Source organism: Carassius carassius, chromosome 1 (assembly GCF_963082965.1).
Source record: "Carassius carassius chromosome 1, fCarCar2.1, whole genome shotgun sequence".
Classification (NCBI taxonomy): Eukaryota; Metazoa; Chordata; class Actinopteri; order Cypriniformes; family Cyprinidae; genus Carassius; species Carassius carassius.
In genome coordinates this window covers 50,458,460-50,483,761 of record NC_081755.1, presented here as the reverse complement: position 1 = coordinate 50,483,761, position 25,302 = coordinate 50,458,460, and the positions used below count along the sequence as shown (strand labels likewise).

General features: G+C 41.5%; 3 protein-coding genes across 3 annotated transcripts in view; all 3 read right to left on the bottom strand.

The window, feature by feature from the left end:
* LOC132131592 (zinc finger protein 420-like) overlaps positions 1 to 23,842 on the bottom strand; it is a 74,225-nt gene extending 50,383 nt beyond the window's left edge. The window contains exon 1 of the mRNA XM_059543687.1: positions 22,736 to 23,842. Within this exon, the coding sequence (XP_059399670.1) occupies positions 22,736 to 23,603 (868 nt within the window). The 5' untranslated portion in view covers positions 23,604 to 23,842. The remainder of the gene's footprint in view (positions 1 to 22,735) is intronic.
* The window catches only part of LOC132159410 (zinc finger protein 501-like), a 531,393-nt gene that overhangs the window by 314,920 nt on the left and 191,171 nt on the right, over positions 1 to 25,302 (bottom strand). The gene's annotated exons all lie outside the window — the stretch shown is intronic.
* The window catches only part of LOC132157170 (zinc finger protein 883-like), a 499,035-nt gene that overhangs the window by 361,703 nt on the left and 112,030 nt on the right, over positions 1 to 25,302 (bottom strand). The gene's annotated exons all lie outside the window — the stretch shown is intronic.

Here is a 25,302-nt window from a genome sequence, read left to right as displayed (position 1 = left end):
CACAGTAGACCATGAGATCCTAATTTCTCGCCTGGAACAGTGGGTGGGTATTAGAGGTGTGGCATTGGATTGGTTCAGGTCGTACCTGGCTGATAGAACGTTTTGTGTTAGCCTCTGCGACTCTGTGTCATCCTCTGCTCCCCTCTCATGTGGGGTCCCACAGGGCTCAGTGCTTGGCCCTCTCCTCTTCTCTCTTTACCTACTCCCGCTTGGCTCTATAATTAGGAAGCATGGGATTCTATTCCACTGTTATGCGGACGACAGCCAAATTTATGTACCTCTTAAGAAAAATGACACCAGCTCTGTTACTGCATTACTGAAATGTCTGGATGACATCAAGGCCTGGATGTCTTTTAACTTTTTAAATTTTAATCATGATAAAACAGAGGTGATGGTTCTTAATGGATCCACTGGAACCCCCCTGCCAGATCTTGGTCCCCTAACACAGTACATGAAACCAACAATTACAAACCTTGGGGTGAAGATGGACCCCGATTTTAAACTTGAGAGCCAGATCAGGTCTGTCGTGAAATCAAGTTTCTTTCACCTGAGGCAGCTGGCCAAAATAAGACCAATTCTTTCCAGACAGCATTTTGAAACAGTAGTCCATGCTTTCATAACCACTCGGCTGGATTACTGTAATGCACTGTATGTGGGGGTCAGTGCGTCGACCATCTCTCGGCTACAGATGGTACAGAACGCTGCAGCTCGCCTTTTAACTGGCACAAGAAAACATGAGCACATGACCCCCATTTTAGCCTCACTCCACTGGTTGCCCATTCATTTTAGAATTAATTTTAAAATTCTTCTTTTTGTATTTAAATCCTGCAATGGTCTTGCCCCGCTATACCTCTCTGAGCTTGTACAATTTTATACTCCTTCCCGGTCTCTCAGGTCAGCAGATCAGCTGCTCCTGAGAGAGCCTAAAACAAAGCGGAAGCTCAGAGGGGATCGTGCCTTCGCAGTTGCAGCTCCAAAACTTTGGAATAGTTTGCCTCAGCACATCAGACAGGCCTCCTCTCTGTCTGTTTTTAAATCCCACCTAAAGACCCACCTCTTTTCCTTGGCTTTTAACACCTAGTAGGAAGTTGACTTCATTCATTTATTTTATCTTAAGGATTTTATATTTATTTGTTGTTTAATTTTAAATTTTGTTACTTTATCTATTGAGTCCATTGTATTATTATGCTTCTGGTTGTTATTTATTATTATTGTATTTGTATCTTTGTGTGCAGCACTTTGGAAACCATGTGTTTATTTAAATTGTGCTATATAAATAAAATTGGATTGGCTGAACTGCCTGTACGCGGACGCGCGCATCGACACAGACAGGCAGGATGTCTGGTCACGGCGCGCGGTTATAAAAAATCATAAACTAATTTGAAAGTGGGGGGGACACGAACGGGATTTTGAAAAGTGGGGGGGGACATGTCCCCCCTGTCCCCATAGGAAATTGCGCCCGTGACTACAGGTGAGATGTTGCCAATATCTGTCTTACTTTACACACAGTACATAATTATGCTTAGAAAACAATTATTGTAATTCAACAAATGGGTTTTTTATTTTCTCAAGGTTTCCGTACATTTGTAGTTACCAGACCGACTTTCTACAGGTAAATTTTTTTCAATAACACTGTTATGTGTATCTGTGTGATATTTATTTTTGAGTCCGTAGGTGGCGTTGTGGGAGGATTCTTACGCAAGAATTATGTGAGGTCATCGGGGATACCGGAAAAAAAGGCTCCGAGACGGCAATGGCGTCTCTCACTCTCTCTGTTGCTCCGCTTCCCATTCACCAGCGTCTCTCATCGCCTCTTGGAGGCGGTTTTGTTTGTTTTAAGCTTAGGTTTAACGTATAAAGTTGTGATTCTTTTTAATATGTTCGGCCTGTGTCCTTAGAATTCACAAGCCTTGAAATGGTAATGGTCCATAACATATTTGGGCGCTCGTCCAGGGATTGATCTGGATTTTGTGTGACTTCGTGTGATCTTTTTGATCTGTTCACACTTGAATTTGTTACTTTGTAACTTTGTTGAATCACAGACTTTGATGGGCATTTTGGATTGTGTAGTGCTTTATTGTTTTTCTCTTTAACATGAAACGTTTATAAATCATGTTTGAATTAACGAGTTTTATTGCGAATCCGACGTAAGCTGAGTTGTTCCAAATTAATAGGGTTGATCTTATGAAGATTGCTGCGCATTATAAGGTTGGTTTTCGTAATACAAGTCCAAACGCGAACTTCAGTTGTTCAGTTGTTGCTGTGATAAGGAAAAGCTGGTTGATTATCATGAGGCGGATGAGGGTAGTTCAGATCTTGCTTTGCAAGTCAAGAAGTTGGAGTTGCAAGCTAAAGAGCACGATAGAGAGTTGTTGAAAGAAAGAGAGGAATGGGAGTGTGAGAAAGAGAGACGAAGAGAGTGTGAGATACATGAACTTGAGTTAAAACGGCTTGAGATGGAACAAGCTTGCCGCCTCAAGGAAATCGAGCTGAAACCTCGTGAAAGGGGTGCCGCGGATGTATCGGATTTCGATGTGGGTCGCAATATTCGTATGGTTCCTCCTTTTCGAGAAAAAGAGGTAGACAAGTTTTTTGCTCTTTTTGAACAGGTTGCCATCAATCCTTATCATAAGTGGCCGAAAAGTCAAAGTCAAAGTCACCTTTATTTATATAGCGCTTTAAACAAAATAAATTGCGTCAAAGCAACTGAACAACATTCATTAGGAAAACAGTGTCAATAATGCAAAAATAATTGTTAAAGGCAGTTCATCATTGGATTCAGTTATGTCATCTCTGTTCAGTTAAATAGTGTCTGTGCATTTATTTGCAATCAAGTAAACGATATCGCTGTAGATGAAGTGAAAACATTTTGGCCCATGTTGTTGCAGTGTGTTCTTGTGGGAAAAGCCCAGGAAGCTTATTTTTCTTTGTGGAGGAGTCTCTCGATTATGAAGAAGTAAAAGCTGCTGTTCTTCGAATTTATGAATTGGTTCCTGAGGCTTATCACCAAAAGTTTCATAATCAACGAAAAACTGATGAGACCTACGTTGAATTCGTTCGTGAGAAAGAGTCAATTTTTGATCGGTGGTGTGCTTCCATGAAAGTAAAAACTTTTTTTTTTTTTTGAGCGCTGGCACCGATACAGGATGGCTGCCTCTGTGACGTGCTCTGCAGTTGTTTTTGTTAGTTTGTCCTGTCTTTAGTTATATTCCTGCAATCAGTTTCACCAGGGACGAATTGCTGGACATTCGTCAACATGCATCTACCGATATATCACCGGTTTTCGACTATTCTGATGTTTTGCTGGACATTCTTGTCGGCGGAGCGGCTGCGCTAATCACACGCTTCAAGAGGACGCGCAGACGGGGAAAAAGAGCTGGTGCGCTCGTAAGACTCAGAAAACGCGGATTTCGAACGCCGTTGCCTAGCATCCATCTGGCAAATCTCCGCTCTCTACCCAACAAAACGGACGAACTGCTTCTGCTCTCTCGGACGAAAAAGGATTTCTCACACTCTGCTGCTCTGTTTCACGGAAACTTGGCCGAATGACACCAAAGCGGACAGCGCGCTCCATCTGCCGGACTTTCAGATGTTTAGAGCGGATCGCGAAGCAGAATCAACGGGGAAATCGCGCGGCGGTGGGACATGCTTTTACATCAATTAACGGTGGTGTACAGATTAATTGTAACTGTGTTAAAGAAGATGTGCTGCTCAAATCTCGAAAGACTCTTCATTAACTGCAAGCCGTTCTATTCGCCGCGGGAGTTTCACTCGTTCATTCTGGTCAGTGTTTACATTCCTCCGCAAGCGCACGTGAGCTCAGCTTTACAGAAACTCGCTGAGCAGATCACAGAGACAGAACAACAACACCCGGACTCCATTTTAATCATTCTTGGGGACTTTAATAAAGCCAATCTCTCCCGTGAACTGCCAAAATACAGACAGCACATCACATGTCCCACAAGAGACAGTAATTTATTGGATAACTGTTACACAACAATAAAGGATGCATATCACTCTGTTCCACGAGCAGCTTTGGGACGTTCCGATCACCTTCTGGTTCATCTTAGACCGACCTACAGGCAGAAACTAAAATCAGCTAAACCTGTATTAAGGACTGTAAAAAGATGGACTAATGAAGCAGAGCAGGATTTACAAGCTTGTTTTGACCTCACTGATTGGAGTGTTTTTGAAGCTGCTTCCACCGATCTGGATGAACTCACAGAGACTGTAACATCATATATCAGTTTCTGTGAGGATATATGCATTTCTACCAGGACTCAACTAAATTACTACAATGACAAACCGTGGTTCACTGCAAAACTCAGACAGCTCCGTCAGCCCAAAGAAGATGCTTACGTGAAGGGGGACAATGTCCTGTATAAACAGGCTAAATACACACTGGAAAAGGAGATCAAAGTGGCAAAGAAGAATTATTCTGAAAAAATAAGAACTCAGCTCACTTTTTGAGAGTTTGAAAGAACACCCATCACCTGCCCTGAACGCCACCCCACACAACCGCTCTCACCATTCACAACTCCAGCAACCAACCCTGAATGCCTCTCCAAACAAACGTTCGCACCATTCACAACTCCTGCAACCCGCCCTGAACACCTCTCCAATCAAGCGCTCTCACCATTCACACCTCCTGCATCCACCCTCTCCCCCACACCTGCAATTCAGATAAGTGAGGATGCGGTGCGCCAGGTCTTCCGGAAGCAGAAAAGGAAAAAAGCACCAGGCCCAGATTGTGTTAGACCAGCCTGTTTGAAATCCTGTGCTGACCAGCTGGCCCCCATCTTCACACAGATCTTCAACAGATCGCTGGAACTGTGCGAAGCCCTTCATGCTTCAAACGCTCCACCATCATCCCCATCCCAAAGAAATTCAAAATTACAGGACTAAATAACTACATGCCTGTGGCTCTAACGTCTGTAGTCATGAAGTCATTTGAAAAACTGTTGCTGGCCCACCTGATAGACATCACTGGACCCTTGCTAGATCCTCTCCAGTTTGCCTACAGAGCAAACAGGTCTGTGGACGATGCAGTAAACATCGGACTGCATTATGTTCTGCAACACCTAGACAGACCGGGGACTTATGTGAGGATCCTGTTTGTGGACTTCAGCTCTGCCTTTAACACGATCATCCCAAACCTCCTCCTACCCAAACTAACTCACCTCTCCGTGCCCACCTCCATCTGTCAGTGGATCAACAGCTTCCTGACAGACAGGCAGCAGCTAGTGAGGCTGGGAAAATACACTTCCAGCACCCATACAATCAGCACTGGAGCTCCCCAGGGCTGTGTTCTCTACCCACTACTCTTCTCCCTGTACACTAACGATTGCACATCCAAGGACCCTTCTGTCAAGCTCCTGAAGTTTGCAGATGACACCACACTCATCAGCCTCATTCAGGACAGTGACGAGTCTGGTTACAGACAGGAGGTTAAACCACACTCATCAGCCTCATTCAGGACAGTGACGAGTCTGGTTACAGACAGGAGGTTAAAGAGCTGGCTGTCTGGTGCACTCTCAACAACCTGGAGCTTAACACGCTCAAAACAGTGGAGATGATCCTGGACTTCAGGAGAAACACCCCTGCACTTCCCCCACTCACCATCATGAACAGCACTGTGACTGCAGTGGAGTCATTCAGGTTCCTGGGCACCACTATCTCTCAGGACCAAAAGTGGGACATTCACATTGACTCCATTGTGAAAAAGGCCCAGCAGAGGTTGTACTTCCTTCGCCAGCTGAGGAAGTTTAACCTGCCACAGGAGCTGCTGAAACAGTTCTACTCCACCATCATCGAAACCATCCTCTGCACTTCAGTAACTGTCTGGTTCTGCTCAGCTTCTAAATCTGACCTCAGAAGACTACAGAGGGTAGTCCGGACTGCTGAGCGAATCAACGGTACAACCCTCCCTTCTATTCAAGAACTGTACTTATCCAGAGTGAGCAAAAGGGCTGTTAAAATCACTCTGGACCCCTCACACCCAGCACACTCCCTCTTTGAACTGTTGCCATCTGGTCGACGCTACAGAGCACTGAGCACCAGAACGACCAGACACAGAACAAGTTTCTTCCCTCAGGCAATCCATCTTATGAATAGCTGATAATAACTGTGGAGCACACTACACTATTTATATTTATATACACATACACTTATTTATCTAACACAAATACTTAGCCTACAATTAATTTTTTTTGCACATAATATACATGTACATACATAAATGCTCATTGTAATATACCTGCCATACATTGTCAGTTTGTATATTGTCATTCCTTACCCACCTATTTGTATTTTTTTGTATTTTTTATTCCTTATTGTGTTTTTTGTTCTTTCGCTGTTATGTTGCACTGCGGAGCTTCTGTCACGAAAACAAATTCCTCGTATGTGTGAACATACCTGGCAATAAAGCTCATTCTGATTCTGATTCTGAAGAGCTATGTGAACTGATTCTCTTAGAATTTAAAAACTGTTTACCAGAACGCATTGAAACGTATCTAAATGAGCAGAAAGTTCTCAAATGTTCTGCTGCTGCTGCTCTAGCGGATTAATATGTGCTTACACATAAGACTGTGTTTGGTACTGCACAAAATCTTGGTAGCAACAGTCGACGGTTAAAGCGCATCTTGGATCGCGCTCCACGTGAGGATAAAGTGGCGGAGAATACTATCAATCCGTGTCCTCACCCGTTTGTTTCTTTAGCAAGAAACATGGACACATTATTGCTGAGTGCAAAGCACTCAAAAAGAAAAATAGTGTCCCTAAACCGGTAGGTTTATTGATGTCCTCGCCACAATTAGAAGGACTGGAGTCGTTAGCTTCACAGCCTGCCATGTGTGAAAAACAGGGGTATGTCCCATTCATATTGGACGGATTTGTGTCTTTGGTTGGTAATGCAAATTCGCGAAAACCAGTCAGGGTACTTCGTGACACAGGAGCGGCTCAGAGTTTTATTCTAGAAGGAATATTACCATTGTCAAATGAGAGCTCTATTGGTTCAAGTGTCTTGGTACAGGGATTCAGTTGGGCTTTGTGAATGTGCCTTTGCACAGAATTGAAATTGAGACCTCCCTTGTTACCGGCCGCGTTGTTGTTGGAGTGCGACCGTGTCTTCCCGTTCGTGATGTCACATTTATTTTGGGGAATGACTTGGCGGGAGGAAAAGTTTTTGCCAGCCCTGAGGTAACAAATGTTCCTCTTTCCTTTTGATAGTCCTGATGAATTGGCTCAGAAATATCCAGAGGTATTTCCTTCGTGTGCTGTAACCCGCGCTATTTCACAGAGACTTAAAGATAAAGGCTTTGATAAGTCAGAAGGTCAGTGGAAATTTTATTTGAATAATACGTTCCTCTCTTATTCAGATTTTGGTGAAATGACGTGTTCAAACTCTGTTGATGGTTTAGACATCGCCATCAAGAAACGAGATGAACATTCCATGGAGCTTGATAAATTGTCTCTGTCACGCGAGCAGCTTATTGTTGAACAGAGGAAAGATGAGAAAATGTCATCCCTCTTTGAAGCTGTTGTTCCTGTTAAGCAACTCGAGTGTGTATCGCAGTGATACTTTGTTGAAGATGGTGTGCTGATGAGGAAATGGATCTGCACTGCAGGCTCGTTATCATGGTCCTCACCAGGTGAAGGAGAAGGTGATTGAGCTTGATTATGTGATAATGACCTCCGATAGAAAGAAAAAAACTTGTCTATGTCATATTAACATGCTTAAACCGTACTTTGAGAGACAGCCAGATCTGTCTAGAGCGAAGTCGGCTGTGTTAATCGTCTCACCTACAGATTCTCCGGTGGTTAAAGAGCAGGCGCTGTCCAGTGCTGATCTACCTGCTGATGGGGTGCTGTCCAGTGCTGAACCTTTGCCCTATTTATTGTTCTCTGATACCTCTGATAGTGCTGCCATCCTGACCACACTGGAGGATGATGTTGATTTTCCTTCTACAGAGTTGGTGGCGGGAGGTTGAGAAATTCAGAGATAATTCAAAATCTTGACTCGTTTCTTTCTCATTTGACTGTTATTGAACGCTCTGACGTGATTAATGTAATTCAGACATATGGTAATCTGTTCTCTGACGTACCTTCACGTACTTCGCTGGTAGAACATGATATTGATGTTGGCGATTCAATGCCTATAAAACAGCATGCATGTATGGTAAATCCGGAGAAGCGAGCTCAGTTGGAAAAAGAAGTTACCTTCATGCTTGAAAATAACATTGCTGAGCCAAGTTTTAGCCCTTGGAGCTCACCCTGTTTGATGGTTAAAAAGTCAGACGGCTTGTTTAGTTTTTGTACCGACTTTCGATGCGTAAACTCCGTTACGAAACCAGATAGATACCCACTTGCCTCGTATGGAGGATTGTGTGGATCGTGTTGGAAATGCTGCTTTCGTCACCAAAATCGATCTTTTGAAAGGTTACTGGCAGGTGCCTCTGTCGGATCGCGCAAAAGAAATCTCTGCGTTTGTAACACCGGATCATTTCCTGCATTACACTGTAATGGCTTTTGGTCTACGAAACGCACCGGCGACTTTTCAAAGGTTAGTAAATTGTGTTATTGACGGCATGCACAACATTGAAGTATATCTGGATGACTTGGTTATTTATAGTGCATCCTGGTCAGAACATGTTAAACAACTTCATGTTCTTTTCAGTCGTCTGTCTGATGCTAATCTTACAATCAATCTAGCGAAATGCGAGTTCGGACGAGCTACGTTGAATTATCTGGGAAAGATTGTTGGGGACGGTCAAGTTCGGCCTGTCGAGTCTAAGGTGGAGGCTATTACTCATTTTCCTGTGCCCACTACGCGCCGTGAGTTGCGTCGATTCTTGGGCATGGTTGGGTATTATAGGAATTTTTGTGTAAATTTTTCCGTTGTCGCCTCTCCCTTAACTGATCTCCTCAGTCCAAAAGTACCATTTAAATGGACAGAACCGTGTCAGACGAGTTTCCAAAAGATCAAAGCGCTTCTGATCAATTCTCCTATTCTTTTTGCTCCTGATATTTCCTCTCCGTTCTTGCTTGCTGTTGACGCAAGTGACACAGGTTCTGGAGCTGTACTTCTCCAACACGATCCGACTGGTGTTGAGCATCCCGTTTGCTATTTTTCACGAAAATTTAATAAACATCAGCAACGTTACTCCACCATTGAGAAGGAGGCATTAGCTCTTGTCCTTGCTCTCCAACATTTCGATGTCTATGTGGGTTCTGTTTCGTATCCGTTATTTACACAGACCATAACCCATTAGTCTTCCTGGCCCGAATGAAAAACAACAACCAACGTCTGATGCGTTGTAGTTTGTTTTAACAGACGTTTGAACTAGATATTCGACACATTCGTGGTAAAGATAATGTTATTGCTGACGCTTTATCATGTGTCTAATAGGAATAAATTGTTTTCCCCCTTTCTGTTAAAAAGATGTAAATGATGTAAAACTGGTAAGAAAGATTGTTTCTACAATTTATTCACTTAAGGGTGAGGGGGTTATGTGTATCTGTGTGATATTTATTTTTGAGTCCGTAGGTGGCGTTGTGGGAGGATTCTTACCCGAGAATTATGTGACGTCATCGGGGGAAACCGGATAAAAGGCTCCGAGATGGCAATGGTGTCTCTCTCTCTCTCTGTTGCTCCGCTTCCCATTCACCAGCGTCTCTCATCGCCTCTTGGAGGCGGTTTTGTTTGTTTTATATTAAGCTTAGGTTTAACGTATAAAGTTGTGATTCTTTTTAATATGTTCGGCCTGTGTCCTGTAGCCGCACTGGGTTGTACATAATAATTAACTCAAATGATATATAGGGAATTTGAATAATCAGGAATATGATTAATATATCTCATATGACTTATTGAAGATGAAAAATAGCACAATTGCATATATCAATAACTCATTACAAGGCACTGTTATTTACTAATTAATGTCAATATTCCATTCTTCATATCAATTATAGTGAGATCTCTTACTGTAAATTGCCGCAAATCAAACAGTGGTTTGTCCAGCAAACGGCCGTAAGATTAACTTAACTTAACAGAAAAAATATTCTCTGGCCATGAAAACATTATCCTATCATTATGAAATTTCGTTACTAAAAGTAAAGAGCTTGTAGCTAAAGATCAGACATTTCATTGACTCGTGATGTGAGCGCTTAGAAAGAGGCAATCATGAATATATATTGGTTTTTAATAATTGAACTAATAATACATCAAACTACAAATCACACAGAGTAAATACGCGTACGACAATACAGACAGTAAACTTTGTACAAGACATAACGGAATCCAAATGAGGGAGAGAGAGAGAGAGAGAGAATGAGTGAGAGAGGTGAGAGAATTACGCTCAGTTATGCAAAACTCACAGACAGTAACCCTTGAAAGACAACAACGAATCAAATCACCTTGAAAAGGTAATAGACAAACTTTAAGTAGTATTTAAATCTCCATAGAGAATGATACTTGCATGTGGTCTCTTTGTGACTCGCCAGACCAGCGTGCGTTTGAGCATGGTCCTTTGTGACTCGCCAGACCAGCGTGCGTGTGAGCGTGGTCCTTTGTAGCTAGGCGTGTATTTGAAAGGTCCAACAAACGTAATGATTCGTCTTCCTCGTGTAGAGAGGAACTTAGTAAGTAAAAGAAATGAAAACAACGGAGATGAAAGCTCCCGAAGGAGCCATGAGAACGGCTGTTCTCTAAGCCGCCGTGCTGAGAGGGACCAGAAAGGGACGAGAGCGCGAAGAAGAGCAAGAAACAGAAGCAAACACCTTTATTTCGTATGCACAGCACACAACTTTTTTTTTTTTTTTTTATTCACCTAAAACATTTTTTTCATAACAAATTCCAAACCACATCAATCTTAACTACTATTCATTTTGTATTTAAGGCCATCCTTAAAAATAATCGTTTGTGCGTTTACTTCATCTCATACTCTCATTCATTGTCAGAGTCAACGGTTCACACTTGGTAATGATGGCTGCGGCTGCAGTAAACAAAATGCCGTTAGACGTACAGTCAGACAAAACAATGTGCAGTTATCAAAGGCGCGAGTGCACATACAGTCATGGGTAACAATGTGTTCGGCAATTAAAGACGCGACAGCGCAACGAGTCTGTGGATGTGCGTCATTGGAATCAATGTGCTCAGTAATTAAAGAGGCAGGGAGGCGTGTCTGTTATTCGGTTCGCTCCGCAGGGCACTTATGTTCGAATAGAACAAATGTCTGAAGCGCTAAGAGAAACATTCAAAATGTGCAGAGCGGTGGGGCGCGAGAACTGCAATTGAGAACCGCTGCTTTACGGGAAACGCCGAATATTCAGAAAACCGGTGCAAAGCTACTCACAGCGCTTGGTCACGTGTTGCACCAGAACCGTTTCGGAACCGAAACTTAGAAATTGCTCACGGTTCCGGTTCTTTTCAAGGAACAAAACCGGTTCTTATTCAGAACCGGTTTTCGGTTCCCATCCCTACTTGGCACGCAGTTCTGGAAAAACTGTGCTCAGCTCTTTTCCCATTCCTTCTCCAGTCTAGTCTAAAACTGTGACCGTGTCGACTGTCACTTTGTTTGAAAATCTTTTGCACGAATCGATTGGACCAACCAACACAAGTTTCGAAAAAGAAAATTGATTTTAATGACCTTCTCTCGGAGCACGTCCGTTTTTTGGACACGCGTCACACAGCAGCTGCAGCTTCGGACACACATGCACAGAGGTGGAAAGAGTACAAAAATATTCTACTCAAGTAAAAGTACCATTACATTAATGAAATTTTACTTAAGTACAAGTAAAAGTACCAGTCTAAAAATCTACTCAAGTAAAAGTAAAAAGTAGCTCATTTAAAATTTACTCAGAGTAAAAATTACTTGGTTACATTTTAACAGTGGGAGGGAGTCAGAATGGGACAGGCCAAGGGTGTCAAACTCAGTTCCTGCAGGGCCACAGTCCTGCACAGTTTACATTTAACCCTAATTAAACACACCTGATCCAGCTAATCTAATCATATAGGTTTATTTGAAAACTACATGATATGTGTGCTGGAGCAGGGTTAGAACTAAACTCTGCAGGGCTACGGCCCTCCAGGAACTGAGTTTGACACCCCTGGGATAGGTCTATTAATCTCAAACTAGTTGTTTTTAATTAAAGGAATCAGTAATTTAGAATAATAAAACATTTGGGCTGTTACCAGGCAAATCAGTATCAACAAACTCATCTTTTAATGCAGAGGAAATGCAGAAGATTCATTGGAAGTGGCATTTAGATGTATTACACTGTTTAGTGCAGGACAAGAATGCATTTAACCTGCAGTTACAAATGCATGAATAATGTTTTGATATACAAGACATAAAATGTTGAATACTCATTTGAAATGATAAGAAATTAATTATTTTAAAAAATCAAAAGATACTTTAAATGTGAAATTAAAATGTCCCGTATGTGTCAGCAAGTCACTGTTAATAAGTGAGTCATTGCGATTGAACCGAATCATTTAAACGGTTGATTCATTCAGGAATGAAACACTGTCACATTGCTCAGAGACGCAAAACTGTGCTTTGGTGGCTGTGTTTGGAATTATTTTCTGTTGTAGAAATAGAGCTAAAAAGGCAATATGGTGTCTTAAACGCAAGTCTCTTAATTAACTTGTTTACTGAACTGTTATATATATATATATATATATGTATGTATATATTCATGATGATTTTTGGAGGAAAAGATGGAATTGTTTGTGTGATTTTTATTTAATATATGAAATTATATAACTATGTGAATTTTCTGCCCTTATATCTTCAATTTTGTGATCATTCTAAATGCATTTTAGGAGACTTAATCACACAGTGAAAGAACGCACTATAAATGCGCCCGCACATCATTAAAACAAAAATAGCACACACCTCACCACGGTCTTTTTAGCTAATTTTTTGCAAAACCTCTTGCTAAAATGTCAAAGCTTCATTTTAACCACCAATGCAACGATGCAATTATTTAGCTTACCTCTACATTCTTGCGAAGGGTTGATGTCTTGTCGAGATTTTATAAGCTGCTAGTTTGGTCTTCCTAGGCAAGTACAGCTTACACTGCATAATAAAGCATACATATGACCAGGGGTTCACTTCATTTCCTTCGAGTTAAACTTCAGAATATGACAGGGTTTCGTTTTCAGCGGTGTCTGCACCACTAACGCCTGTTTTGTCCGTCTGCATCTTTCTTGTGACTTTAGCGCCAGTTTGCCCTCCTGCCCATTATTTACTGACATATTTCCCAGGGAGCGATTTATTTTTTTTATTTTTATTTTTTTTACTCAGTAATTAATGTGTTTTAAAATGTAGCGAAGTACAATACTTCAAACAAAATATACTTAAGTAAAAGTAAAATTACACATTTAAAAAATTACTTTAAAAAGTATTAGTACACAAAAAAGCTACTCAATTAGAGTAACGCGAGTAAATGTAATTCGTTACTTTCCACCTCTGCACATGCATAACAGCAAATAATGCTTCTGCACAATGTTTCTCTTTTTACAACAGAAATGTGAATTATGCCGGTATTCAGACAGACAGATTAAGGCTAGAATCGCCTATGCGATTTTTTTTTTTTATATATTTAATCGTAAACACAGCCATGTTGAAGCCTGCAGTAAATGTTTTGCATTGTTATGGCAGTCCACTCTGATTATTGTTTTCCGAGAATGTTGCACTCCTGTTTGTCATTGTGCACGAAACTTCACGCCAATAAATCATCAGAAATATTGGTCTTTACCAATATATTGAATCTTTACATTCGTCCTGCCTGTTGTCCGTGGATTTACCTATATTTTGTGTTGTTTGCCGTATAAAACATATTTAGACATGCAAAATCGATTTTACAATCGATTCATTGAACACTTGTCTCTCAAATCAAACAGGATTTTTTTTCACAAAAGTGACAACCCAAGAAAGCAAAGTAAACTTGTCTCTCATTTGTAGGTTGCATTGACACCTAGCGGTGGATGCAACTAAAACAGTATAACAGTACCTCATTTGTTTTCCCTTCACACCTGAAATTCATTCAATAAACATGTTTTTGACATGTTTAAATTTGTTTGTGGTCTATATAGCCTGCATCAAAATGAGGTTTGCAATTATGCGCCTGAAGGCACGGGTTGAAGACCCAGTCAGTGACGTCACGATATGCTAATTTGTTTAAATTCATACCTACGTAATCACCATCACCAAAATTTACTTTTTTTTTTTTACATTTGAAAAACTAAAAACAGACCTACTGTTACAGTTAGGGTGTGTGCTAGCGTAGGAATACAAGTGCTCGAGAAAGATCTTGATCAAATGGAGAAAAACAGATAATATACAACACATTAACATTACAATATTACATCAACTGAACTCACATCACATTAGGTTAGGTTACAATAGGGTTATCAATCACGAGGAAGAACTGAACAGACATGGTATTTAAACACACAGGAGGTAATCAGGGAACTGGAGACAGGTGGGGAATAATCAATTAACAAAACAAGAACAGGAAGACCAAATAAGGAAACTGAAAGTTCCAGAACGTAACAGTTCGCCCCCTCCCGGAATGGTGCATCCTCGCACCGCAAGAGGAATACCAGCGGAGGGAGGGTGGGGGTTCTGGAGGCGGGCGTGGGGCAGGCAAGGGGCAGGCAAAGAGGGACCAAGGAGCTGGGAACCAGGGTGGAGTGGAAGGAGGGAGGAGCCAGGGAGGAGCCTGGAGCAGGAGGGTCCAGATGGACCTCCAGAGACCAGCCAGGATGGAGATCCACGGTGGAGTCGATGGCGGGAGGAGCCATGGTGGAGAAGGGGCCGACGACACCAGGGAGCCGACAGACGGAGACTGCACTGGTGGGTGAGGAGCCCAAGATGGAGCAGCGCAGACGCAGAGCCAGGGTTAAGCCGAGGATCCAGAGGGCCTAGGTAGAGCAGAAGGCTCAGGCGACCAAGGCGGAGGCGGGGCCCTGGAAGATCGCTGCAGAATCGGAGTGACTGAGGATGGAGGTGGAACCAGAGGGAATGAGGAGCCTGACAGAGCCGGAGGGATGGAGTGACGAGGTGAAGCCAGAGGAATGGAGTCCCGAGGCGGCGGATGGTTGACGACTGACCAAGGTGGAGCCGGAGGGACGAGGGAGCCCAGTAGAGCAGGTGGGATGCTAGGCCACGGTGGAGACGAGGGAGCTAAAAGCCAAGGCGGAGCCGCTGGGTCGAAGGACCGAGGAGTCGTCCAGGGCTCGGAGGCTGGAGGCGGAGACAGGGAATTCACACGCCAAGGCGGAGCTGGAGACTAGCAGTCCAGCGGCGAACCATCGCGCCCAGATGGCACGGACTGAGGGTGAGCTGTGGGACTGACTGGCACCAGCAGAGATGAGGTCGAGGAACTGGCTGGTCTAGGAGGAGAAGAGAGAGGGACGATGGGTGGAAACACAGGAGGATCAGGGCTGGACGGAACCAGCGGAAGTGGAGCAGAGTAACTGGCTGGTCTAGGAGGAGGTGGGAGAGGGAGGCTGGGAGGGAATACAGGAGACACAGGAAATTCAAGGCTGGGCGGAACCAGCGGAGACACAGAAAATTCAGGGCTGGGCGGAACCAGCGGAGACACAGAAAGTTCAGGGCTGGGCGGAACCAGCGGAGACACAGAAAATTCAGGGCTGGGCGGAACCAGCGGAGAAACAGAAAGTTCAGGGCTGGGCGGAACCAGCGGAGACACAGAAAATTCAGGGCTGGGCGGAACCAGTGGAGAAACAGAAAATTCAGGGCTGGGCGGAACCAGCGGAGAAACAGAAAACTCAGGGATTACCTCCATAGACCAGTCCATAAGGTCCATAAGTTGCTCCATATCATTGCCAGAAACCGAAAACAGCTCACCCTCAGTCGCAGAAGTGTGGGCAGGGCTTTCCTCCACACCCTCGATCTCCACTAAAACTCCCACGACGCACGGTGTTGCCGGCTCACACACCTGGTCAGTCGCGCTCTCGAGGTCCTGCTCCCTGTCAGTGAAAGGCTCGGGCTCTGCGGCTGCAGTGGGCTCTGGCTCCGTGCGGCATGATGGCGGCTGGCTGGTCTCTGGGTCGGGAGTGGGGCTGGAGATATCCTCTTCGGCGGTGCAGATGGTCCATGAAGATCCATTTTTCTCCAGCACCCACTCCACGAAAGCGGCGAAATCCTCTCGGGGACCGTTTGCTGGTAGGTGTGCCTTACACCGCTCGCTCAGGCTGGTGTAGAAGAAATTTGAGAGCGAGCGGTTGGGGAAGTGGGTAAGGCATGCCAGATCTAGAAAGTCCCTGGTATGGTCCTCCAGCGAACGGTCCAGTTGCTCCAGGCATAGGAGTCAGACTACTGGAATCGCCATTTCGGGAGAGGGAGGAAAGCAAAAACCAAAAAGAAAGAAAAACGCTGCTAACTAAACTGCTTTGGTCCATGATTCTGTTACAGTTAGGGTGTGTGCTAACGTAGGAATACAAGCGCTCGAGGAGGATCTTGATCAAATGAGGAGTTTACTGAACATCGAAGGAGAATAACAGATAATATGCAACACATTAACATCACAATATTACATCAACTGAACTCACATCACATTAGGTTAGGTTACAATAGGGTTATCAATCACGGACGAGGAAGAACTGAACAGACAGGGTATTTGAACACACAGGAGGTAATCAGGGAACTGGAGACAGGTGGGGAATAATCAATTAACGAAACAAGAACAGGAAGACCAAATAAGGAAACTGAAAGTTCCAGAACGTAACACCTACCTACCGACCATTTTTTTTTTTTACTGTTACTGCAAAACAAAATATTTTTAAGGATGGTCTAATCAATTATAAATGATATAATTGTCCATGAAGGCTGGAAATGAAAACATTTATATGTTTACATTTATTCATTTAGCTTACACTTTTATCCAAAGCGACTTACAATTACTATATATGTCAGAGGACGCACGCCTCTGGAGCAACTCGGGGGTTAAGTGTCTTGCTCAGGGACACATTGGTGTCTCACAGTGGATTCAAACCCGGTTCTCTCTCACACCAAAGGCATGTGTCTTATCCACTGCGCTAACACCATATATATATATGTATACAACCCGAATTCCGGAAAAGTTGGGACGTTTTTTAAATTTTAATAAAATGAAAACTAAAGGAATTTCAAATCACATGAGCCAATATTTTATTCACAATAGAACATAGATAACGTAGCAAATGTTTAAACTGAGAAATTTTACACTTTTATCCACTTAATTAGCTCATTTAAAATTTAATGCCTGCTACAGGTCTCAAAAAAGTTGGCACGGGGGCAACAAATGGCTAAAAAAGCAAGCAGTTTTGAAAAGATTCAGCTGGGAGAACATCTAGTGATTAATTAAGTTAATTGATATCAGGTCTGTAACATGATTAGCTATAAAAGCTTTGTCTTAGAGAAGCAGAGTCTCTTAGAAGTAAAGATGGGCAGAGGCTCTCCAATCTGTGAAAGACTGTGTAAAAAAATTGTGGACAACTTTAAAAACAATGTTCCTCAACATCAAATTGCAAAGGCTTTGCAAATCTCATCATCTACAGTGCATAACATCATCAAAAGATTCAGAGAAACTGGAGAAATCTCTGTGCGTAAGGGACAAGGCCGGAGACCTTTATTGGATGCCCGTGGTCTTCGGGCTCTCAGACGACACTGCATCACTCATCGGCATGATTGTGTCAATGACATTTCTAAATGGGCCCAGGAATACTTTCAGAAACCACTGTCGGTAAACACAATCCGCCGTGCCATCAGCAGATGCCAACTAAAGCTCTATCATGCAAAAAGGAAGCCATATGTGAACATGGTCCAGAAGCGCCGTCGTGTCCTGTGGGCCAAGGCTCATTTAAAATGGACTATTTCAAAGTGGAATAGTGTTTTATGGTCAGACGAGTCCAAATTTGACATTCTTGTTGGAAATCACGGACGCCGTGTCCTCCGGGCTAAAGAGGAGGGAGACCTTCCAGCATGTTATCAGCGTTCAGTTCAAAAGCCAGCATCTCTGATGGTATGGGGGTGCATAAGTGCATACGGTATGGGCAGCTTGCATGTTTTGGAAGGCTCTGTGAATGCTGAAAGGTATATAAAGCAACATATGCTTCCCTCCAAACAACGTCTATTTCAGGGAAGGTCTTGTTTATTTCAGCAGGACAATGCAAAACCACATACTGCAGCTATAACAACAGCATGGCTTCGTCGTAGAAGAGTCCGGGTGCTAACCTGGCCTGCCTGCAGTCCAGATCTTTCACCTATAGAGAACATTTGGCGCATCATTAAACATAAAAAATACGTCAAAGACGACCACGAACTCTTCAGCGGCTGGAAATCTATATAAGGCAAGAATGGGACCAAATTCCAACAGCAAAACTCCAGCAACTCATAGCCTCAATGCCCAGACGTCTTCAAACTGTTTTGAAAAGAAAAGGAGATGCTACACCATGGTAAACATGCCCCGTCCCAACTATTTTGAGACCTGTAGCAGAAATCAAAATTGAAATGAGCTCATTTTGTGCATAAAATTGTAAACTTTCTCAGTTTAAACATTTGCTATGTTATCTATGTTCTATTGTGAATAAAATATTGGCTCATGTGATTTTAAAGTCTTTTAGTTTTCATTTTATTAAAATTTAAAAAACGTCCCAACTTTTCCGGAATTCGGGTTGTATATATATATGTATATATACAGTACAATATGTATATATACAGTACAGACAAAAAAGGACACACCTTCTAATTCAAAGAGTTTTCTTTATTTTCATGACTATGAAAATTGTAGAGTCACACTGAAGGCATCAAGGACTATTTGACCAAGAAGGAGAGTGATGGGGTGCTGCGCCAGATGACCTGGCCTCCACAGTCACCGGACCTGAACCCAATCCAGATGGTTTAGGGGTGAGCTGGACTGCAGACTGAAGGCAAAAGGGCCAACAAGTGCTAAGCATCTCTCAGGGAACTCCTTCAAGACTGTTGGAAGACCATTTCAGGTGACTACCTCTTGAAGCTCATCAAGAGAATGCCAAGAGTGTGCAAAGCAGTAGGGATGGGAACTGAAAAGAAACAGAACCGTGAGCAATTTCTAAGTTTCGGTTCCAAAAACGGTTCTGGTGCAACACGTGACCAAGCACTGTGAGCAGCCTTGCGCCGGTGTTCTGAATATTCGGCGTTTCCCGTAAAGGATGTCACAAACCGAATAACAGACACGCCTCCCTGCCTCTTTAATTACTGAGCACATTGATTCCAATAATGCGCATCCACAAACTAGTTGCACTGTCCCGTCTTTAATTGCCGAACACGTTTCCCACGACTATATGTGCACTCGCGCCTTTGATAACTATGCACATCGTTTTGTCGGACTGTACATCTAACGGCAGCGCGCTGCACCTGCCGCCACTAAATTGTATTATATTTGTCCCATATTGTCATTAATATACATACTGGCTTCAACTTGGACCACTAAATAAATAGACTGCTATTGTTATGCAAGTATGAGGGTTAGATTATTTAGTGTACAGGTCATTTCAAGAGTGATAAACAAAGTGATAGAAAATATTTATTTTAATGCATTTTAAATGTTTAAAAATGTGGAAACCACTCATTGCATCACACCATCTCCTGACTGCATTATTAAATTAGGGACTTAATGGAGAGTGTGTATACATGTTTAAGTTTCACCGTTTATATTTCATTAATTAAGGGAAATTAACAAGTGTCTCAGCCCTCAAGGGACTATTTGAAAGTGAAAGTGAAAGTGAAAGTGAAGTGACATTCAGCCAAGTATGGTGACCCATACTCAGAATTTGTGCTCTGCATTTAACCCATCCGAAATGCACACACACAGAGCAGTGAACACACACACACACACACTGTGAGCACACACCCGGAGCAGTGGGCAGCCATTTATGCTGCGGCGCCCGGAGAGCAGTTGGGGGTTCGATGCCTTGCTCAAGGGCACCTAAGTCGTGGTATTGAAGGTGGAGAGAGAACTGTACATGCACTCCCCCCACCCACAATTCCTGCCGGTCTGGGACTCGAACTCACAACCTTTCGATTGGGAGTCCGACTCTCTAACCATTGGGCCACGACTTCCCCGAAATTTCTAAAAATACCCCACCCTACTTATGAAGATCTGTACACTGTAATATATGTTGCATTTTGACATTGCCAACCTTTAAATTAAGTTGACAGTAAGTAATAAACAGTATTGAGCATTGAGTAGTTGAGTATTGTGCATTTTTCCATACCACTATTTCTTAATAATTGTTTAATGATTTTAATGGAACCGGAATCAGAACTGGAACCGTTAGGTGGAACCGGAACCGGAAAATTTCTAACGATTCCCAACCCTACAAAGCAGTAATCAAAGCAAAAGGTGGCTACTTTGAAGAACCTAGAATATGACATTTTCAGTTGTTTCACACTTTTTTGTTATGTATGTATATAATTCCATATATAATTCCACATGTGTTAATTCATAGTTTTTATGCCTTCAGTGAGAATCTAAAAAATTCATAGTCATGAAAATAAAGAAAACTCTTTGAATGAGAAGGTGTGTCCATAGTTTTGGTCTGTACTGTATATATAAAAAAAATCTCCAGGTGTGCATAATTATTAGGTATAGTGTTGTCACCGCACCAAAATTTTAGTATTCTGTACCGATACCAGTGAAAATCCACGGTTCTCTGTACCAAATTCGGAACCAAAGCAAAACACAAACACACAAAAAATAAAAATAATAATTATCACTAAAAATAAAACCAACGCCATTCTTCGTACTCATTTACAATTTTGTTTGTTTTTGTGAAATATTATGTGATTTATTTCTTTAAAAAATAAAGTTTTATAAATTTTTTCAACAGTAGTAGCAGTATCCCATACATTCTACTAAATAATAGTATTATTTCTAGCACAATTCCTTTATGTAAAAATGAACTTTTTTTTTACAGGTTGACGTGAATACCTTTAAATGGACACTGGTTTTACTCAAATGAAACGGTAAAATGCTTGTGAAGTGACTCAGAACTGATTTCTAAGAATAATTATGTACTGTATGTACAGTAAGTAAGATATTGGCAAATTGTCCCCTGTAGTAAGTTAGTCTGGCTACTAGTGATGGATTACAAAATTTAGAACATAAAAAAGCCTTTTGGTCAATTACAGTAATTGTTTTCTAAGATTAATTACGTACTGTACATACAGTAAGGGAGATATCTGCAAACTTTCACCTAGACTGGTGACGTAGGTCTGCGCGCGTTTCTCACTTTACAAAGTACGCTGATTTTGGACGTGCATCCTCGGTATCTCAGACTTTGTGCATTCGACTCAGGAGTGTGATGTCTGCGACGACGCAAATCCGGTAAATCTGCAAACAGCAGCGTATCTGATAACTTCAGTCAGATGACCATGGCTACTGCAATTTTCCTCACTGCATATTTACAATAAAACGAAATAGGATATCAAACACCTCTGCCTCCTTTTGTTTTCATTTAAACATAATAACAGATGCAGAAATGTACTTAATTCAGGCATGTGTGTGTGTATATACATATATATATATATATATATATATATTACAATGAAATGGAACACATTTTTAAATAGGCGCTGTCTTTATAAATAAACCGCAGATTTGAGTTTTAAACAACTATACTCTCGCCTGAAATACTTTTAGAATAACATTTCATGACACAATAACAGTAATATTTTGAAAATGATCCGAATAAATGGTGGTTGAACTCAACCAATGCTGCGTGAACTCAACCAATCAGGATGTTTAGCATCCAAGTCCCGCCCCCGAAAGTTCCGGAACTTTGAAAAAGTACCACCTCGCCAGCAGGGACTTTCTGAGGGGCCTTTTTTTTACCCGGAACTTTATTTAGTTCCTGGTTCCTGCGGTGGAAACACACCAAGTACCAGGCCATACTCCCTAGTTCCTGGGTAAAGTTCCTGCGGTGGAAATGCGGCAATTGTTTTCTTAGAATAATGATGTACTATACATACAATAAGAAAGGAGTTTGCAACATTTCACCTGTAGTAAATCATCCTTGTAAATACAAACGTACTACAGCCTTTGGAACTTGGAAAAAAAAACTTTTGGTGAATTACAGTAATCGTTTTCTAAAAATAATTATGTATTGTATGTACAGTATCGGAGATAGTGGCAAAATTTCACCTGTAGTAAGTCAGTCTTGTAACTTCAAATGTCCTTCAACCTTTGGAACATTAAAAATGTATGGTAAATGGTGAATTATGGTAATTTTTTTAAGAAAATAGTATTTACTGTACATAAAGGGAGATATTGTCTGTAGCGACATATTGGTTAAATATTGACTCTGTCAGTTTGCCCACAAGACATTTAGTATGGCATTGTAAAAATAATTTGTATTAATTATAGGACTCCGTTTTGAACTGAAAGGTAAATTTGCAGACGGTCCCTAAACAGCCTAGGCGAATATCAAACCTAAAACTAACTTTACCGCGCTGTAGAACTGACATTTGAAGTAACGTTACTATAGGACTGTGGTTAAGTAGAGCATTATTTGCTTGTTCAGTAATTTTACTGTATTGGTAACAGTTTTTCAGCGGGCTTTGCGAAAAATGCAAAATGACTTTTGCTGTAAGATGTGACCCTGAACTTTGAAACATGGATTTAATTTTTATACAAAGGATCTTTGAATGTACCACATTTGTCTTTAATGACTGTTTGAAGAATAAACACCTACCACCTTGTTCCTCGTGTTTTATTCTCCAGGTTTCTGGTTCCTGGTGTTTTATTCTGCAGGATTCTGGGTTCTCTTGTTTTATTCTCCAGGTTTCTGGTTCCTCGTGTTTTATTCTCCAAGTTTCTGGTTCCTCGTGTTTTATTCTCCAAGTTTCTGGTTCCTCATGTTTTATTCTCTTGGTTTCTGGTTCCTCGTGTTTTATTCTCCAGGTTTCTGGTTCCTTGTGTTTTATTCTCCTGGTTTCTGGTTCCTCGTGTTTTATTCTCCAGGTTTCTGGTTCCTCGTGTTTTATTCTCCAGGTTTCTGGTTCCTCTTGTTTTATTCTCTTGGTTTCTGGTTCCTCGTGTTTTATTCTCCTGGTTTCTGGTTCCTCTTGTTTTATTCTCTTGGTTTCTGGTTCCTCGTGTTTTATTCTCCAGGTTTCTGGTTCCTTGTGTTTTATTCTCCTGGTTTCTGGTTCCTCGTGTTTTATTCTCCAGGTTTCTGGTTCCTCGTGTTTTATTCTCCAGGTTTCTGGTTCCTCTTGTTTTATTCTCTTGGTTTCTGGTTCCTCGTGTTTTATTCTCCTGGTTTCTGGTTCCTCGTGTTTTATTCTCCAGGTTTCTGGTTCCTCGTGTTTTATTCTCCAGGTTTCTGGTTCCTCTTGTTTTATTCTCTTGGTTTCTGGTTCCTCGTGTTTTATTCTCCAGGTTTCTGGTTCCTTGTGTTTTATTCTCCTGGTTTCTGGTTCCTCGTGTTTTATTCTCCAGGTTTCTGGTTCCTCGTGTTTTATTCTCCAGGTTTCTGGTTCCTCGTGTTTTATTCTCCAGGTTTCTGGTTCACTCGTGTTCTCTTCACTCTCCTCTTTAACAAACTCCATCATCACAGCAGCAGATCTCAGTTCAGACGATACTCCTCCAGATATTATTCCTGCTTTATTCAAAATTTAGTCACGACTGTGAGGATGAGAATATAACAGGTATTTACTGACCTGATTCAAAAACTGTATTTCTCTATTTACAGAAACAACATTTCTAACAGTTTGTATTAAACCAGCTTCAAAACAAAACAACAGCTCGCTGACGCGAATCTTCTTCTTCTGAGGTTTGATGGCAAACAAACGAGTGTTTAGCGCCACCCGCTGGACTGAAACATGAATTATAGACAAGCGCAAACTGGGTGCTTAATGCAATGTAACTGGTCACATTTACAAAATCAGGTGATTAAGTTCTCCCATCTATGTCTATTTGTATAGAGACAAAAGAGTAACCGTCCGTAGCATCAGCTTATAGTGATCGCATATATTTTCCGAAGACACCGATCTAAACCATAAAAACATTATCTAAGCTTTTGGTTTTTATTCCTAATCAAACACAAAACACCTAAGCAAAATCACAGTCATATCTAACTTAATTAAAATGTTACTCTAAGTCTAACCCTTGTTTTTGTTAAATGTGTTGTTTTATAGACATTTTGATGCTTTAAATATAGTTTGGCGCTTGACTATCATCTGCCTTTGTTCCCGGCTAGCGGCGATGACGTCATCACTAGCGCGCGTTCACTCAGCGTTGCGTCTTCGGAGGAGAGATGAGCAGATCACGGTCTTCTCGACAATACATTTACACAGTTTGTTTATGCAACATACGAGTTCGTTTCTTTCTTATCATCGAGTACAGCGCTGTTTGTGTATTTGCCATCTTAAACACTTAGATCAGCAGGCAACAAGCATGTGAGGAAAACCTGTGAAGTTCATTGAGACCGGAGTGGTTTTGTATGTTCGTGTAATGTGTGTTTCGATGTTTGTAGTGTTAATGTTGCTATCACTGAAGTTTCTGATTTGTGTGATTAATATCGTGATTTAGCAAATTAAATTGGTTATAATTACATTACATGGTTAAAATTGAGAACAGGTCCTGCATAATTATTCTGTACATTATGAGTCATGTGAGATATTTTCTCTACAGAAATATGAATAAACATACACTGGAAACATTTTTGCGTTGTGGTACTTTTTCAGTTTCAAAGAAGGTTTTATGATCAAAGTCAATTACTGCACATATAAAACTATAACATGTTTATTACTTGAATTGATTTGAATGTAGTTGTCAGAAAATCTAACTGAACTATCTTACATAATACACGAACACACACATAGCTGTTAAAGTGCTGACTGATATCTTACAAAGATGCGATTTTATGTAGTTTATTGACTTGACCAAGGTGATCATATGTAGACCGGTTTGCAACCCAGATTTTTGAAGGCAGTTAACCATGAAAATAAAACGGAATAAACTGATTATCATTTTTTTTTTTTTAAATTTTTTAGGATAGTAAAGCTTAATGTTCAGTGGCATCTGTGACCGCTGACAGTGCGCTGTTTGACCGGTCCCAGTCCTGCAGATGCAGTCTTTCATATAGTTACAATAATGTATTAATATTTTCACAAGAAATGTTGTTACTTTCATTTTTAAAACGGTAAGAAAGTACATTCATAAAGTATACTCGTACAAATATAAAGTACTACGTTTTTTCTTTCTCACAGGACAGCAGCACTACAAAAATATGATCTTTTACAACATGAT